Genomic DNA, 17,075 nt, shown 5'->3' with positions numbered 1-17,075 from the left:
CTGTGATGGTAATTGGTGAGAGATCTCTCCCTGTCCTCATCTTGACCCACAAGCCTTTTGCTACTTTTTCTCTCCCCAGCTGAGTGGGGGAGCAATAGAGTGGCTGCATGGTGCTTAGTTGCTTGCTGTGGTTAAACCATGACATACCTAAATGCCAAGGTATACCAGTTCTTTGGTTTGCATCATTTGCTCTTACTTGAGAGAACTTTAATCTGTTTAAAAATTGAAACTATTGTTGAATAACCCACAATGCTGAGCTGCTTGACTGTAGTCTAGAACATAGGTGGTTGTGTTTGAGGAAAAGCTCTCACAGGCCCAGAGAGTGTTCAATAATGGGAAGGATCTCCATTATGGAGGGACCTCCACTAGGTCTTCCATTATGGCCCCAAGACATTGCTGAAATATTTTTGTGGTGGTTTGTGATCAGTGCCCTGGCTGCATATCATATGGCTTTGTTGCAGTACATGAGCATATAAGGCTTGCTGAATATCATTGGAGCAGTTGCTATGGGGGCAAACTCTGGTGCCTCCTGATCTGTATAGGTGCTGTAGAGTGGAATGTGGAGTGAATAACCTTTTCACAATGAACAGCTTCCTATTTCAAAAAGAATTATTTGTTTTGCTTCAAAAGAGGCCCAAGGGAGAACTGAAAAGCATAGTTTGAACATCTGGAGCTGAATGTCCAGCAACAAAATATGGAACCAAACAATTTTTTTCCAGTTCATTGAATTTATTTGGTTAAAAGGAATACAAACACATTTTGTTGATATTAGATGGTAGTACATCTCTGAAAGAGTTTTTCTGCTGTTTAAAATCACCTAAACAAGATCTCTGGTATGACTAGGGAAGATAGTTTAATCTGAGTTTAGATTAAAGTGAAAACCTTTCTCTAGGGATTAATGGTAGATATACAAGAAGAAATTAAATTATCAGGGTACATTTTCTTTTCTTGTTTGAATTTCTAATTTATACAAGTTACATAAACTTACAGGTGACAAATGAAATTGTTCGTCAGATGATGGAAATGAAAGGAATGTACAGCTTGGATAAACCTGGAGACTTCACTACAATTGTAGATGTACAATTAGTAGCAGCAATGATACATCCTGGAGGAGGCCGTAATGATATTCCCCAGCGTTTAAAAAGACAGTTTTGTGTATTCAATTGTACATTGCCATCCAATGCATCCATTGACAAAATTTTTGGTACTTCTTTCTCTTGTTTTAGTATAAATTCTTTTTCATAATTGACTTAAAATATGTAAAAGTAAGTTCTCTTTCTCACTTTCATCATGCAAATTCAGACTACTTCTAGTGAAACAACTGAAGCTGTATTACAGCAAAAATAGTGCTGTGGAAGAGAAATCAACCCTTTTAAATGCTTGTCTAATTTTGGACAAGCAAAATAATTAATAAGGAAGTAATGGCATTTCATGGAAGAACATGAGCACTGTTATTACTATGTAGGTTACCATTCTACCTCTGCACGATCTGAAATGCCCTCTGTTGCTAAAGTTCTCAATTCTGTTAACTTTGTCAATACAGTATATTGTTAAAAGCTAGCACTTACTGCCAGTTGTTTCTACACTTGTTCAGAAAAGCCATGGACAAAAGAGAAAAAAAAATTTCATCTGTAATTTAAAAGCAAAATAATGTTTTAAATAAGTACTTATATGCCTTGCTCACAAGCTACCTTATTATATCCTACAACTTGAGATTAATGGTATATTGCATTTTATCTTTTCAGGTATTATTGGCTGTGGATACTTTCATTCCTGTAGAAAATTCAACCCTGAAGTATGTGATATGGTGAAAAAATTGGTCCCAACAGGCAGAATATTGTGGCAGTGGACAAAGGTGTAAATTACAGGGAAAGTTTTATCACAATCAGTCTGAACAGAGTGTTGTCTATTAGTGTAATTTAGGCACATATTCCTTAAGAACATATCTGTAACAAGAAAAAAACAGGAGAAAGATGGGCTAAAAAAGTTTTGGAGATACATCTGGAAAATATCAAATTTCAGTATACAAGACAGATGAATGGAAATACCAGTCCATTCATTCCTATAGTTTTATTTCTGTTACCCAAAGCTTTAATCACTATAAGGAATAGGGAGTGAAAGTCTTTATAAATTATAATCTTTAATTTATAAAGCCCAGAGCAACATATGAAATAATTACATGTTATAAGAATTGGGGTTCTACATTTAGTGCTAGATCCTGCTTCCAAACAAATAAAATTGCTTTGGTGACTTCTTAGAAAGAGTTTTCCCACAGTATTATGTGTGAAAATTAGTAGGTTTGTTATTTTTATATTTTATGTGTTATTAATTATAAATTTATATTATTCTTGCTTCCTTCTAAATGTTACTATTTTGAATATTAACAATATTTTTCTTTAGACAAAGATGCTGCCTACACCATCTAAATTCCACTATATCTTCAACCTTCGAGACCTTTCTAGAATTTGGCAAGGAATGTTAACTATAAAGGCAGAAGAATGCAACAACAGTACTGTCCTCCTAACACTTTTTAAACATGAATGTACAAGAGTAATTGCTGACAGGTATAATAACTAGCATTTTATATTTAGTAGGTTTAACCATTTACTTCATTTATGTTCATACTTCTGTAAAACTTCTTCGTATGATAAACCTTATTAGGCCAATATGAAAAATTTTAGCCTGTTTTACATGCACTCTGCATTGAGGTATTATCCCAACAAATGTCATGCTACGTACTGATAGATTATCTCAGTAATTAGATGGACAACTCCAAAATATACACATATTCTGTGTTTTAACCTACATTTTATTGCACTTATCTTTGTCTACACTCAGCCAGTTCCTCTGTAAAAAAGAGGATTGTATGGTGTCCTAAATTCATACACAGAGAATAATTTAAAATTGCTTTGATCTCCTCACAGAAAAAAACATCACATGCCTATGATTAAAAAATGGCCCATCTCCTTTAAAGTATTCATAAAACAGATACATTTATGAGCTGTGTTAAAGGTCCAGTAATATTTTTGTATTTACAGTGTTTCAATTTCTTGTGAAATTCTAGATGTAGTACTGTACTTGCTAGTAAAAACTTGACATATGCCCACCTCTACTGTGGATTTTAATGAATATAATTTCTTGTTCTGATGTCCTGAGGAAGGGCCTTCATAATTTTAATGAAATTAATGCTTTAATTATAAAGCATTAAAGTTAACTGTTGACTCTTAAAAATATATATGTATATTTTATTACACTGCATTTACTTTGTAAAGCTATCACAAAGTGAAAGGAATGAAAAATGTTTTGCCATGGACACAAGAGGGCATATTATATTGCTCTTGATTTTAATTAGACCTAAACGCCTTGAACTGGCAAGTGCTTAGGGGTTACTTTCCATGACCAGATTTTTTTCAATAGTCAATGTAGTTGCAGAAGTCTAAAATGGAATTTATCTATTTTGAGATGCCGACTACATAAATGCAGTCTGGTGCAGATGATTTGGCATGGTAGCAAGCAAGATGTATACATAATGATTGCATTGTGTTCAAGCACAGTCAGGCTTAATCACTATTATTCTAGTAACTTGTCAACATAAAGGAAAGAGAAAAGGTGTAAAAATTCTAAGGAATTCCATCTCTGTTTCCAAAAGATAAGAAGGACAAAGTGAAATCCTTCTAAGTATATATTGGTATGTGGACTTTAGCATGTACTCAGTCAAAACAGAAACAAAACAAGATATGTAAAACTTAGAGATGAATTACAAGTTGCCAAAACTGGTGGATGAAACAGCTGCCCTCCATTTCAGGTTGTCATGATTTAACACCAGCCAGCAACTAAACAACACATAGTTGCTCACTCACTCCTCCCTTCCACCCCTGGTGGGATGGGGAGAAGAATTGAAAACGAGTAAAACTCATGGGCTGAGATAATAACAGTTTAATAATTGAAATAAAAATAAATTAGAATAATAATAGTAATAACTGTAATGAAGATAACAAAAAGAGAGCGAAATATAACCCAAGAAAGACAAGTGATGCACAATGCAATTGCTCACCACCCACTGACCAATGCTCAGCCAGTCCATGAGAATTGATCTGCTCCTCCTGGCCAACTCCCCCCAGTTTATATACTGGACAAGACATCATATAGTATGGAATATTCCTTTGACCAGTTTGGGTCAGCTGTTCTGGCTGTGTCCCCTCCCAAATTCTTGTGCCCCTCCAGCCTTCTTACTGGCAGGGCACGAGAAGCTGAAAAGTCCTAAACACTACTTAGCAAAAACTAAAACCATCAGTGTGTTATCCCCATCATTCTCACACTAAATCCAAAACACAGCACTATACCAGCTACTAGGAAGAAAATTAGCTCTATCCAAGCCAAAACCAGGTGTTAGAAACAGTTCCAAACAAAACATAGACCATTGTCAACCAGTTTTGTTTACCATCCCCACTTGTATCTTCTAGAATCCCTCATTTTCTTCCCTGAGAGCTCTGAATCAGCTGGCTGATGTCTTCTCATTTTCCCCAGGAAGGTGCTTTAACAAACTTGAGTTAAGAGCCAAGGAAGTAAGATTGCTATTTTGACCAGTTCTAATATCCCAGAGGAACTCTAATTTGAAAATCCTCCTCACTTTCTCCTCTCTCCTTAGATACATATGCTGAGTTCAGAAAATGCGTGCAGGAAATCTAAAAGGAAATCTTATCCATCAGTTGTCAGGAATATAAAAATGAAGGCCAGAGCTTTCTGCTGGCTTTAATAGTTATTTCTCTATAATCTGAGAAAGCCTACTCAGTGTAAATCCACTACAAAGTCTAACGGTGCTGGTGTTTCTAAGTGCCTGAACTACCGTATATTATACAAACTTATAAATTACCTGAAACTGATGTATATGCATTTATATGTGCAATAGAGTGCTGTTGATGTAAAAAGGGGGGAAAATGTTCAATTCAAAGTTAGGATCATACACACTGATGCAGAAGTGTCATACAGCTTTAAGTGTATTATTTTCTGCTCTAAAGTTAGGAGCAATATCACTGATATGTAGTGAAATGTTCTTGTATTTTTTATTTGTTGTGGGGAATTTAAAAAGACATGGAAGATACGTATTTATACAGATATGTTATATATTAGAGAGACTGTAGTCATGCAGTTTCTTCTTTCTTCTATGCTGCTTTTAGATTCCATAGTGGTTAGTATTATGTCATCACTAAGAAACTCTAACAATTGATTCAGAGAAATTGACTCAATAGCTTGATTAACTATTAAGTAGGTATTCTTTATTGGCAGCGCTGGATGCACGGGGGATCGCTCCACCTATCGTGCACACCGTCAGGTCTAATTGTGCAGGTTAAATACATGTTCTATATACATATTCACTAGATTTCCGAGAAAAGTTATACATATTCATTAGTTTTCCGGAAAACTATTAGCATATGCAAATGTCCTTTACGCAGGCGCATTGAAGGTCTCTGGTGGTCTTCAGGAGTCCTCCGGTGGTCTTCCATAGTCTTCCTCACTTGTCCGCTATTTGACCCTTCTCAGGTGATTCTGCGCAGTATGGTCTTTTCTCGTTAGTGTTCTTATTATCTTAGTTCTCATTAGTGGTGTAAAAACTATAGGGTTAGTTTAAGCTAAATTATCTACAAGGACGAGAACAAAGGCAGGAGTTCTTATCTTTTCTGGCCCTATCTATTCAAGCAAGGCCTCTACTTGAGCCTTCTCGACAAGATCGTAAATTTATCAAACATTTAATTAAGTTTTGTGATTGTTCATGGTTCCTTCTTGCTCATCACTCCCAAGTACCAGTCTCTGACAGGATTAATCCTTGATGAGCACTGGTCTTTGGTATGTAAAGTTACAGAGAGACAATCATTAAGCAATTAGCAGTTCGTTCTCTATATCACAATAATGAAGTATATAATGTATATCGAGGCTGTCTATACCACAGTTGTTCGGTATTCTTTGTCTTAATTGAAAACTCAGAGCACTGTGTACAGCTTTTCCATGTTTGTCCTTTTTTCCTCTCAGTTGTATCACTGAAAAGGAAAAGAAGTAAAGATGATTTTTTTTATTTTTTTTTTCCTCTAGTGAGCATTCCCCTTTTCTGGGATTGAGGTGGCTCTTGCCTTTTGTTTACCAGTTACTACTGAGTACCACTCTTGATTGCTTCTCAGATAATCACAGCCACAGATAATCACAATAGTCTGAGATCTTGATCTGTATTAAAACCATCTTGAACCTATCAAGGGAAGCAGATACAGTTGTTTAAACAATGAAATGTAGTCACCAGTATTTGTGTTTGCAGACTGTTTTATTTCAATCTGTATTACTCCTCATCCCAATGTATATCCCTCTTTGTTAATTACAGATTTTGGTGCAAGAAGCATTGAGAATGAAGTCAGGTTGTAGTGACTTATACTATCTTCCTTTCACTATTCCTTATCTCATTGCAGTTTCATTGGCAGTACTATAATAATATACATTATGCTGTTCTGCTGCAGGTTGAAAGATGATATGAGTCACTTACCAATGGTTATTTCAGAAATCACTCAACCTTTTTCATGCTTTCTCATCTGACAAATTAAATGGTCTGTCACTGCCTAGTTCTAGGTGAAAGTTGGAAAGTCAAGTTGGTTTTGTGTTTTATGTGATTGACTATTATACTTTAGAGTATGGAAGCATGTAATTTCTGTGATTATTGCCTAATCTATTGTCTAATATGTATTGCCTAATACGTATTTTTCCTTGAAATTTTACATGTTTTTTTTCAGTATTTAATTATCTGGTTTTCTCCCTATATAACTAGAAATAATTTTTTTTAATTGTACTAATCTATGATTTTTAGATTTATTACTCCTGAAGATACAGCCTGGTTTGATAAAACTATTACTAAAGCAATTGAGGAATATGTGGATACAGACTTGACAGAAGTTCTCCAAGCTGAACCATATTTTGCAGATTTTTTACGGGAGATGCCTGAACCAACTGGTGATGAACCACAAGATTTTGTGTTTGAACCACCAAAAATTTATGAGGAGGTATTTCATTTTACACTTAAAATACTAGGCACTTAATTTTTCCTTTAATTATTAAGTATGTTATATTGCTGAACTCATCATACAGAAAGTTTTGTTGAATACCTACTATGTTTTTTGTGAAGATATATATAGATTTTTCTGGCTTTAGTGATGTTAAAGTTAATAATGCCATAAAAATGTAGTTTATTCATTCCTATTCTCCATGCTCCTTTTTTTCCCCACCATTAGCAGAAAATTTCTGTTTAAACACAACTATAGTCACTACAGTGAATTAACAAAATAATCTCATTATTTGTGGCCAATAAATGAACTCAAGTTTGTGTAAAAATGTCAGTGCAGTTTTAAATTCTGAAGGGCCATGCTAGTACAGTAACTGATTTTTTTTTCTTCCCCCCCCCCAGATTCCCAGCTTTGAATTTCTGTGTGAAAAATTGCAAATGTATCAGAGACAATACAATGAATGTATTAGAGGATCATTTCTTGATTTGGTGTTTTTTAGGGATGCAATGACACATCTTATTAAGGTTTGGGGTTTGTTACTTTTTTACTAGTTTAACTGTTCCAACAAGCTATGCTTAGAAGGCACGTTCTGAAAAGCTACTCTTAATCCCTAAACTTGCTTGTCATCTTTGCTAGTGATTTTCAAGAACTATGAAAGAGCTACAGTCATTTTACCTGTTTGCATGTTTTGTAATAAATACCTTATTTTATATATTCGTTTAAGCTTCTATGTATTCAGAGGTATGAAGATTTTCCTCAATAGGAAAGGTGTGGTCATAAAGAGCCATGTTTATATTTTCTATATAGAATGATTTTTAATCATTAAGAATTCAGAGAACACTTCAAAGGTATCTCTACCTGACAAGTGACCAAAACAACGTGAGGTAGAGTCTGATTGGATGAGAGACATGAAAAGAAATAAAAATCAGGGCCGTAGTAGAATCAGTGTGTAGGGTTGAAGAAAGCCTCAGTTTAGAACCAGCTGAACCCCTATTCAGAAAGGCAGATATAAGGAAAAAATTAATCCGAAGTCAGAATCTAATTCATGGGGGAAAAAAAAGGCTAAGCATAAGATTTGTTTGAAGCACTGTGCCTCACATTTAGGAAGTTGTGTTTGTTATCTCAGGAATTACTTTAACTTGATGATTTGTTTACTGAAAGATACATAGAAGCCACAGTGAAACCAAAACAGGAGATGTTTGGTTTTTCTCTAGTTGACCGCAAGTGAAGTAAATTATTTTGTTTGCTTTGCATTTAAACAGAAGAAAATAATTATTTTTTTTTTTAAATACAGTTCATGTGATGCTAGGTGAATTTCAGAAGACTTTGAGAGTCTCTGATTCTCCATTTCCATTGGCAAGTTCTAACCAGAATATCTAGGATATGCATTTAGGTAGTAGAAGGGAGTCCGGCTGTCACTATGGTGACAATAAATGTAGTCACCCTCATAATTTCACATTTAGACTTCTATTTTAATATAGTTATCTGGATAAGCTCAGAGGGAACTGTGCATAAAACCAAAATTTCTTTGGAGGAAAAAATGAATAGAATTCAAAGGCTTGATGTAGATGCCAATCTTTTGCATTTTGTACATAATTTACATGAGAAGCAAAGCAAACTGGAGCATCTTTAAAGTAATAGAGCACTAACATATAATAAATCCAAGGAAGGTGTGATGTATATACAGGGGATGTGTAAAAAAGCAGTAACTTAGTAAATTTGTAATCCAGCTTTTATATCTAGGAGACTGCTTAAGAAAACTATCTCAAAGGGAATGTTGAAGGCAGATAAAATAGAAGATAACATTAAATGGTAGTTTAAATGTGTCCAAGTCTTTCAGACTCTTAAAATTAGGAATCTAGTATGTTTGTCCTTCTAGCTAAAGTTTTTTTATTGATATTTTTAAACACATTCAGGATGATACCTTCAACATAAAGTGGAGCTCAAAATGTCTCCCCTTATGTATTTAAATCCTATATGTAACTGATTGTAACCATCCTGTATTCTTACATACAACTTTTTCATTAGCTACACAAAATTCCTAAAGAATGTACAAGTGTTCTTTTGAGAGGAAAAATTTTCTGCAGGTATAATGTTAATAATCTTTACATTATACTCCAGTAAATAAAGTGTAGAGTATAAGTTTTTTAAAAATTTTGTTAATTAACATTTTAATTTAAATTTATTAATGAGCTTTTCTTCCATTTTTTCCTATATAGATTTCCCGGATAATTCGGACAGCATATGGGAATGCTTTACTTGTTGGAGTTGGTGGTTCTGGAAAACAAAGTCTTTCAAGGTTGGCTTCCTTTATTGCTGGCTATAAAATATTTCAGATCACTTTAACCAGGTAAGAAATGCGAGAAATATATAAATCCAATTTATGCTATTGCTTTCTCTTTACATAGTCATAACCTTACGTTTTTAACAGCCGCCCCTCCCCCCCTTTTTTTCTTTTCATTTTGTCACCATTTAAAAATGTGGAAAACAATAAATTCTTATCTTGTTTATATACAACACTGGATTGTTTGAGCTGAAAAAGCTGGACCATTTGTTAGCTATTCCTGAGGCAAAATATGTGTGTTTACAAAGGATGGTTGCACTGTCGCTTATAAAACACTATAATCTGAAAACAGCAGTATTCTGAGTTGTCTTGAATTAACAGGTGATGTTTATTATTCCTCCTAGATCCTATAATGTAAGCAATCTGTCAGATGATTTAAAATTGTTGTATAGAACAGCTGGAGTAGAAGGAGAAGGTATCACTTTTATTTTCACTGATAATGAAATAAAAGAGGAGTCATTTTTGGAATATGTAAATAATCTGCTGTCTTCAGGTGAGGTAAGAGTCTCAATGTGACAGGCAATGTACTTTAGAAGCAGGAAACTGCAGAATTTGTTCCCATTTATTTATTTTGGTAATAAATCATAGAATTAATAATGATTAAGTAAAAAATATCTCAACTTTTAAAATAAAGAGTGCTCTTGATATGGAGTTCCTTCATCTCTATTTCAGTGTAAGCCAGGAAAAGATAAGGAGCTGTGATGTGTAGTTTAGTAGCCTTTATTAAATGAGGATTCACTGGCCAGTCAAGGTCTGTACTCTTCCTGAGTTGGACTTCCTAGTTTTTAATGGAGTTACATATGTCTAAATCAGGGACAAATCTGGTTTTTTATCTGTCTAAACTGTATATATGCAGAGAGAGAGATATGATGTAAACAGAAAAATATTTATAAACTCTATAATAATTAGATCCATGCAATTTATATTCTTATCAATTTTAATTTTATAAAAAGATTTCTAATTTATTTGCTCGGGATGAATTGGATGAAATCACCCAAGGATTAATACCTGTGATGAAAAAAGAGATGCCTCGGTGTCCTCCTACCTTTGATAATCTTTATGAATATTTTTTAACTCGGGCAAAGAAGAACTTGCATGTTGTCCTCTGCTTTTCTCCAGTAAGTTTTTTCTCATATCTGTCTTCCTTACTTCCATTAGCAAACTATCCTGTAAGGTGTGACAGGATTATTCAAGCTTTATATTTTCAAGGAGATTTAAAGATGCATAAAAAGATTACTGAAGTCTGATTATAATTGCTGAGATAAAAAAAGTAATAGTACAGTTGTCAGAACTTAAAAGCAAAATACTTAACAATTAAATAATTCCGTACATGTTAAAGTAATTTTTATTTTTTCCTCCTGGCATATTCTTTCCTAATACAAATCAATGAATATATCTTTGTGAAATTCTTACTTGTTACTTGAAAACAAGAATCTAATGGAATTTAAAATAAGTTAACTGAAGTTTTAAAATACTAAGAAACATTTATATTTGTGATTAAATTCTTTCTTCAAATTTCATAAAATATTGAATGTTGAAAATTTAGCAAAATACTTATATAAAAGAAAAAACTGTGCAGGCTGTTCTAAGCAGAAAATTAGCAAGAAAAAAAATAGACCATTTAGGTTTTTATATGAATTAAACACTTTGATCAATCTAATTAAGTATCATATTGTAAATTGACAGTGTTACTCTCTTTAGGTTGGTGAGAAGTTCCGTGCACGTTCTTTGAAATTTCCTGGTCTCATATCAGGGTGCACCATGGATTGGTTCAGTCGATGGCCCAAAGAAGCTCTTGTAGCTGTAGCCAGTTACTTTCTTTCAGAATTTAATATGGTCTGCTCTGCATCAGTTAAAACACAAGTAGTGGAAACCATGGGTCTCTTTCATGATATAGTTTCAGAAAGCTGTGAGAATTATTTCCAAAGGTAATATTTTATACAAATGCAATAAATAATCCCCAAAGTGTTGCTACTGATAGTGTTTTTTTTAATTCATTTTGTTATATGAATCAATAAGTGTCTTTTTAAGGCTAATACAAAAATAAATCTGCTATATCAATGTATGTAAAGGCCATGAAAACTAATTACTATTGTGGTGCAAATTCATTATCTTCATTCCCACTATCCAACAATCTTTCACATCGCTTATGTGGATGAAAACAATGTAATTGGAAATAAGGGTTTGCATTATGAAGAAATTTGATTTTGACTGAATTAAAGACTTGTTTTATATAACCTTCTGTTTCATTGGAAATAATCAAATGACTGTACACATCAAAAATATGTACTAAGTTGATGTTGCCAATATATTATGTTTTAGGTATCGAAGAAGAGCTTATGTAACACCTAAATCCTATCTGTCTTTCATCAATGGCTACAAAGAAGTTTATACTGAAAAGTTAGAGAGTATTAATGAACAAGCTGAACATATGCAAATAGGTAAGCAATATAAGAATAAACATATATTTCCAGGTATGGTCTCAAATGATCTGTGTTTTTAATATTAGACTTCTTATTCAGTGATCACTTGAAATCAGTTCTGCTGGATCACAGTCCAAAACGGGTAGCATATGAGGACCATTTCCAAGCACTCCAGCTATCACCAACTCACAGTGATTCTCTTAGAAAAATGCCTCAAAGAAGCTGCCAGCTTAACCATTCATCTCAGCATTATATTAAACTGTAATATTTCCAATTTAGCATTTGTAATAGAAAGTAGAACCTGAAAGTGGCCAGAGAGAGCATGTGATGTAGTAGTGTAGAGAGAGGTAGCTCTAAATACAGTTAATTTACTCTGGACGTGTCTATGGAAATTCTTGCTGTACAATTTGAGCACTTCACAGTTGATTTATTTCAGATTTCTGCTGTAGAATAAGTAACTGTTACTTGTGGTCATTTTATAACTAGGGATCTAAAATACAGAAAAGTATGATTGAAATGTCCTTCTAATGTTGGATATCTGTTTGAAATGACCTTAATTTTTGGCATTAGATTAGTACGTAATGGGTTCAGAATACATTTCCAGTTTTCTCCAGTTTGCATCTAGACATGCTTTTGTAAATCTACAAAGGCAAATGAACAGCTTAGGAAACTTGGTCTATATGGGAAAAGATATCGTATATCAATCTAACAGAATAGAGAAGTCTACATTATAAGATTTTTTCACGCAAAGGTAAAAGGATGTCACTTTTAGACAATGATTAATAATGCAACTGGTACACTTTACATAAAGAAAAGAATAGAATAAGAATGTGTAGATCACAAACTGTTTGCTGAATTAGAGTGGACTGCAGAGAAGTAAGTGATCCTCAATATTTTCACATTATGCAAATTTCCCTGTATGGATCTGTTGCCATTTTTTGAAATCAGAACTTATCATTAGTCCTGCTTGACATGGTGATAAAGTCTGAGAACCTGGAAGATTTCTGAGGGTGGGATTTTTTTTTGTATTATTTCTCCAGTTCTTCTATTTTAAAAAATAATTTAAAAGAAGCAACCTAAGTAGCTTCAGCACTGACAAGAAAATTTCACATGTAGATTTTCCTAGCCTCTCACATGTTAATGCTAATTCCTTACATGGTCTTCAAAACAAAATGATCATGTACAGGTAACCATGGATATGTACATCTTCTACTGCTGCATCTTTGATGCTCAGAAAATCGTGTCTGTCAGCTTATGGTCATTACTCATGCCAGTTAGAGTATTTTCTAAATACTTTCATTTGCATAGAAAAGATGTATTACAAAAATACTAGTCATCTCTGACTCCAAACATGCTCCACTGTTTACTGCATCCTAAGGAACTTTCTCAAAAAGTTAGTTATGAATTCTTTAGTTACTATCTCACACATCCATCCTTTAATCCTTAGTCTTTCATCACTTAATGTCAAAAGATTTAGAAGGTTAGAAAGATTAACATTGACAGTTGTTTCAGTTTGTTAGGAGATTATCCTGATAAAGGATTTAAATTTTATGTTATTAAAATCAGCTGAGATAATGTTGCTCTTTTCATCTCCTTGTTGAAATGTTTTTCCTATATGTAATGATGTCTGGGCCAATTCAAGATGCTTGTAAAGCAGCAAAATTGTAAGAAATACCTTGATCAATACTGATTTCTAGAAAAGTCCCTGGCTCGAGCACACTGAAACCGTGCTTGTCAGCAGTGCAGTATCTATGTGAGCAACATAGTTTGAAAGATGTAAGTAATGTCTTTTCTGTTTTGTCACTTTGGGTGAAAAAAAAGTAAGACAGATGAGGTAAAAACTGAGGTCCGGTGACAATTACAGTTATTTCTAAATGCTTAACGTCATATGTCTTCTCTCAGAATCCATCTGGGGAATACTTGGTAGAGCATCACATGTGTAGATAATGTCTTTTCATATAAAACTGTGGTTCTACAGGAAGACCTCAGTTTAGCTTTGACAAATTGGGCATGTCATCCCTTTGAGCAACTTATTGCTAGATCTTCTGCTAATTAAAAGTGACAGAAATTACATCCTCAAGGTGCTAAGAGTACTGTGGCTTAGTATCTTAATAAAGATTTTTATAATTTTTCTATATTCTCTACTTTTCTGCAGTCATCATTCAGACAAGTTAAAAAATACATTGACAAGAGATAAAGATTACCTCAATTCTCTCTATAGGATCAAAATATATGGTGCCTTTTTAACTTGCTTTAGAAAAGTTGTAGCTGGTATCAGTAAGGTTCTTACATGGAATTCTAAATATCCCTCTGAAAAATACTATTCCTGTTTCTAATGCCTAAATCAGGCATTCATTTATGACTACAAGCACTAAAAAAAAAAAAATTGTCTGCTGGCATGGTACTGTTGTAATGTTTCTTGTGATTGGAAGTATGTAGGGGACCTGAAGAAGCTATAAAGGTTTCTTGTTTATAACAGAAACTCTTTGGTTCTTCTTGTTCTGCGTATTCACATTCTTTGTCCATCTTTCTTTTTTCTCACTCTAGGATTGTAGCAGGGAAAGCTAATGCAGCAAACGGTATCACTTTCCCTTTCATAGCTTCTCTTTCAGAACCTTTTTTTAACAGTGAAGTGAAATAACAACCATTTTGGAAATTGCTGTCAGAGGAGTGGGAGGTGGGGGTGGAATGTTAATGTGTATGTACCTCTATCCCTCAGAGTATTTTAGGAAGTGGTGTATGTCTGGGAAAAGGAAACATTCTAAAACATCTCTCTTGTCTCCCAGTCAACATATTTCAGTGAATATACCTTTGAACCTCATTGCTGAGAGTGGCAAAATAACCTGTCTTTTAGTGAGGAATAATGAAGAGTCTCTAGAATGGCAGTAGCCTGATCATGAGGCAACTGTGTCAGAACAAGAAATGTACTAGGAGAGAATGCTTGTCTGTGTGAAATGTGGTAACAGAAAAGTGGAGAGACATCACAGACAAACATCACACATCAAATGTATAACTTGCAAGTGTGCTCTGACTCTAGCCCTTAGGTAGAGAGGGAGATAATGGGAATGTTTCCAGGCAAGTTTTAAGATGTTAAGATTCAGTGATGAAGAGAGGAGAGGCAAGAGAGGCTTCAGCATGCAATGTGGAGCTCAGGAATAGCCAAAAATATGTGCTCAAATCTATGAGGAAGAGAGGAGAGGAAAAAAAGAATGCATGAATATGTGGGAAAGACTGAATATATAATAATTATAGAGGGAGAAAACTCATCTCTCTCTGGGCAACTGTTAGTGTAAGGCTGAATGATCTCTATGGATGGTTGCTTCAGCACATATAAGAGCTATGATGGGACTGGCCCTAAGCCAGGTGAGCACAGATGCTTCTATGTGTTTTTCTGCACTCTCTGTCACCAGGGACAAGAGAGGGTAAACTCAATATGCAGGAGCTGGAGGTCGTAATCTTGCTGTGACTTTTGGGCCCACTTTTGGTGACTCCACTTCTTCTCACTTGTTCCTAGAAAGAGCTCCCTATTGGAAGGCAGTTATGGATCCTAATATTTATGTAATCTCATCATGCAATGATACAAATGTAGTATCAGTCTGATTTTCTGATTGTCCTGTGGCTTTATGACAGAATATATCCTTGACATACCCCTCCCCCTTTTTCTTTTAAGTTTATATAGTGAGAGTACAGATATATATTATTGTAGGTAATATCCCACCTATACACCTTTAGGTACTGTTCACAGCTATAACAAACTAAAACTAAGAAGTATAGATTTCTTTTTTGAAGAATCAAACTTGTTTATAATAATTTTGCACCTTGTGAAATTATTTATATCCATGAAAAGTGAATAGTAGGCACAATCATGATAGTATGACTGTTTACACCCACTTTCTCTCCTTTACGCAAATTTAAATGAGAACACAAGGTACAAGGCATTTGGGATCTAGACCTAGATTGTATTACCGAACTAGGAAAAAATAGTTTTCATTTTTCTGCATTTTATCTTTTACTTAATAGGTTTGTCTAAGCTGATGGAGGCCAGTGAATCAGTTGCTAAACTCTCTCAGGAGTTGGCCATTAAGGAGAAGGAACTGGCTTTAGCATCTATTAAGGCAGATAAAGTAAGTACTTGAGTGTTTAAATAGTAAAAGGCAGCGGATAGCACCAGAATATATAGTGGGGTAAAGTGCCGTTGCAGAATCTTCTCATAATTTGTACAAGCCAAAAAATGTGCATCGTGGTCTAAAATGAGGTTTCGCTCCTCTCTCTGTAGCATCTTGATTCAGCATTTGCTTCTGAAAGTGAAGCGCTTTAAGACTGCAATGGAGGTTGAGTGCCTTCCTTGTTCTCCTCCCAATCCTTACCCACTCCTATAAGCATCAGGTTTCATTTTTTGTTTCATGGTTTGATTGACGTTTATTAAACTTGGGGTTATATGTGCACTTATTTGCAGATAAGTTAACAGATGATAACGTGACGTTACTATTTCAAAATTGCTTAGAAAAAAGTTCATCGCAGTTCAGTTTCATATTTTGTCTTTTACATTAACAAGGTGTCCATGTGTTCATGAGATTGGTGGTCTGGTAGAAATCTAGTTTCCAAAATGACTGTCTGGAAAGATATGTTAGGGAATGTCTTAATATAGGCATTCTGTTTTCTGGAAGATACCATAATGCTATGATGGTGCATATTTAATATGCACTGGAGAGCAAACTTTTGGCCAGTGACTGCCTGCATTCTTAAAGGCCTTTAATCTCATAAGAAAGAGAATTATGGCAGAAAGGGATGAAATTACACTTCTCACATTTCAGGAGTATGACAGATAGGCTGATAGAGTTCACTTTGTTCAATATTTATATTTGATATACATTTTGAAATAGCTCTCTGGCAAGCATTCACATAGCCTCTTAGTTGTCAACTTTTTCAATAGGGCACTACTTATGAGTCATCAGAAGTAGAAGATGTATGGACAAATAATAAAAGAACAGACACTTATTTAAGCTACATGTAATATTGCTCATAATCTGTATATTTCTTTCTTTCCATTAGTGCTGAGCCCTATAGAAATCAGAATTGGATTTGGGGAAAAAAAAAACAAATGAGAGATTTGGGGATTTTATTTGTCTTTTTTTTTTTTTTTTCTCTCAGTATTTGAGAGCATTGTTTATGTTCTTGTAAATGCTTAGAGTGCCAGTCTTGACCATATACCTGATACTGGTCAAAAAACATTCTGACACCAATTGGATGTCACACATGCACAAGAGAATT

The 17,075-nt window shown here is 34.3% G+C and overlaps 1 protein-coding gene across 1 annotated transcript in view; it reads left to right on the top strand.

Moving 5' to 3' along the window:
- DNAH8 (dynein, axonemal, heavy chain 8) overlaps positions 1–17,075 on the top strand; it is a 154,877-nt gene that overhangs the window by 93,072 nt on the left and 44,730 nt on the right. Inside the window, exons 55-65 of the mRNA XM_010581130.1 lie at positions 991–1,204; positions 1,746–1,855; positions 2,401–2,564; positions 6,845–7,037; positions 7,439–7,561; positions 9,257–9,387; positions 9,726–9,879; positions 10,335–10,499; positions 11,083–11,309; positions 11,704–11,822; positions 15,825–15,928. Coding sequence (XP_010579432.1) covers positions 991–1,204; positions 1,746–1,855; positions 2,401–2,564; positions 6,845–7,037; positions 7,439–7,561; positions 9,257–9,387; positions 9,726–9,879; positions 10,335–10,499; positions 11,083–11,309; positions 11,704–11,822; positions 15,825–15,928 — 1,704 coding nt within the window. The remainder of the gene's footprint in view (positions 1–990; positions 1,205–1,745; positions 1,856–2,400; positions 2,565–6,844; positions 7,038–7,438; positions 7,562–9,256; positions 9,388–9,725; positions 9,880–10,334; positions 10,500–11,082; positions 11,310–11,703; positions 11,823–15,824; positions 15,929–17,075) is intronic.

The sequence above is a fragment of the Haliaeetus leucocephalus genome, unplaced genomic scaffold (genome assembly GCF_000737465.1).
Source record: "Haliaeetus leucocephalus isolate CR32 unplaced genomic scaffold, Haliaeetus_leucocephalus-4.0 Scaffold752, whole genome shotgun sequence".
NCBI classification, from domain to species: Eukaryota; Metazoa; Chordata; class Aves; order Accipitriformes; family Accipitridae; genus Haliaeetus; species Haliaeetus leucocephalus.
Note: the sequence above shows the minus strand (reverse complement) of the source record. Positions and strands in the feature narration are given on the sequence as shown.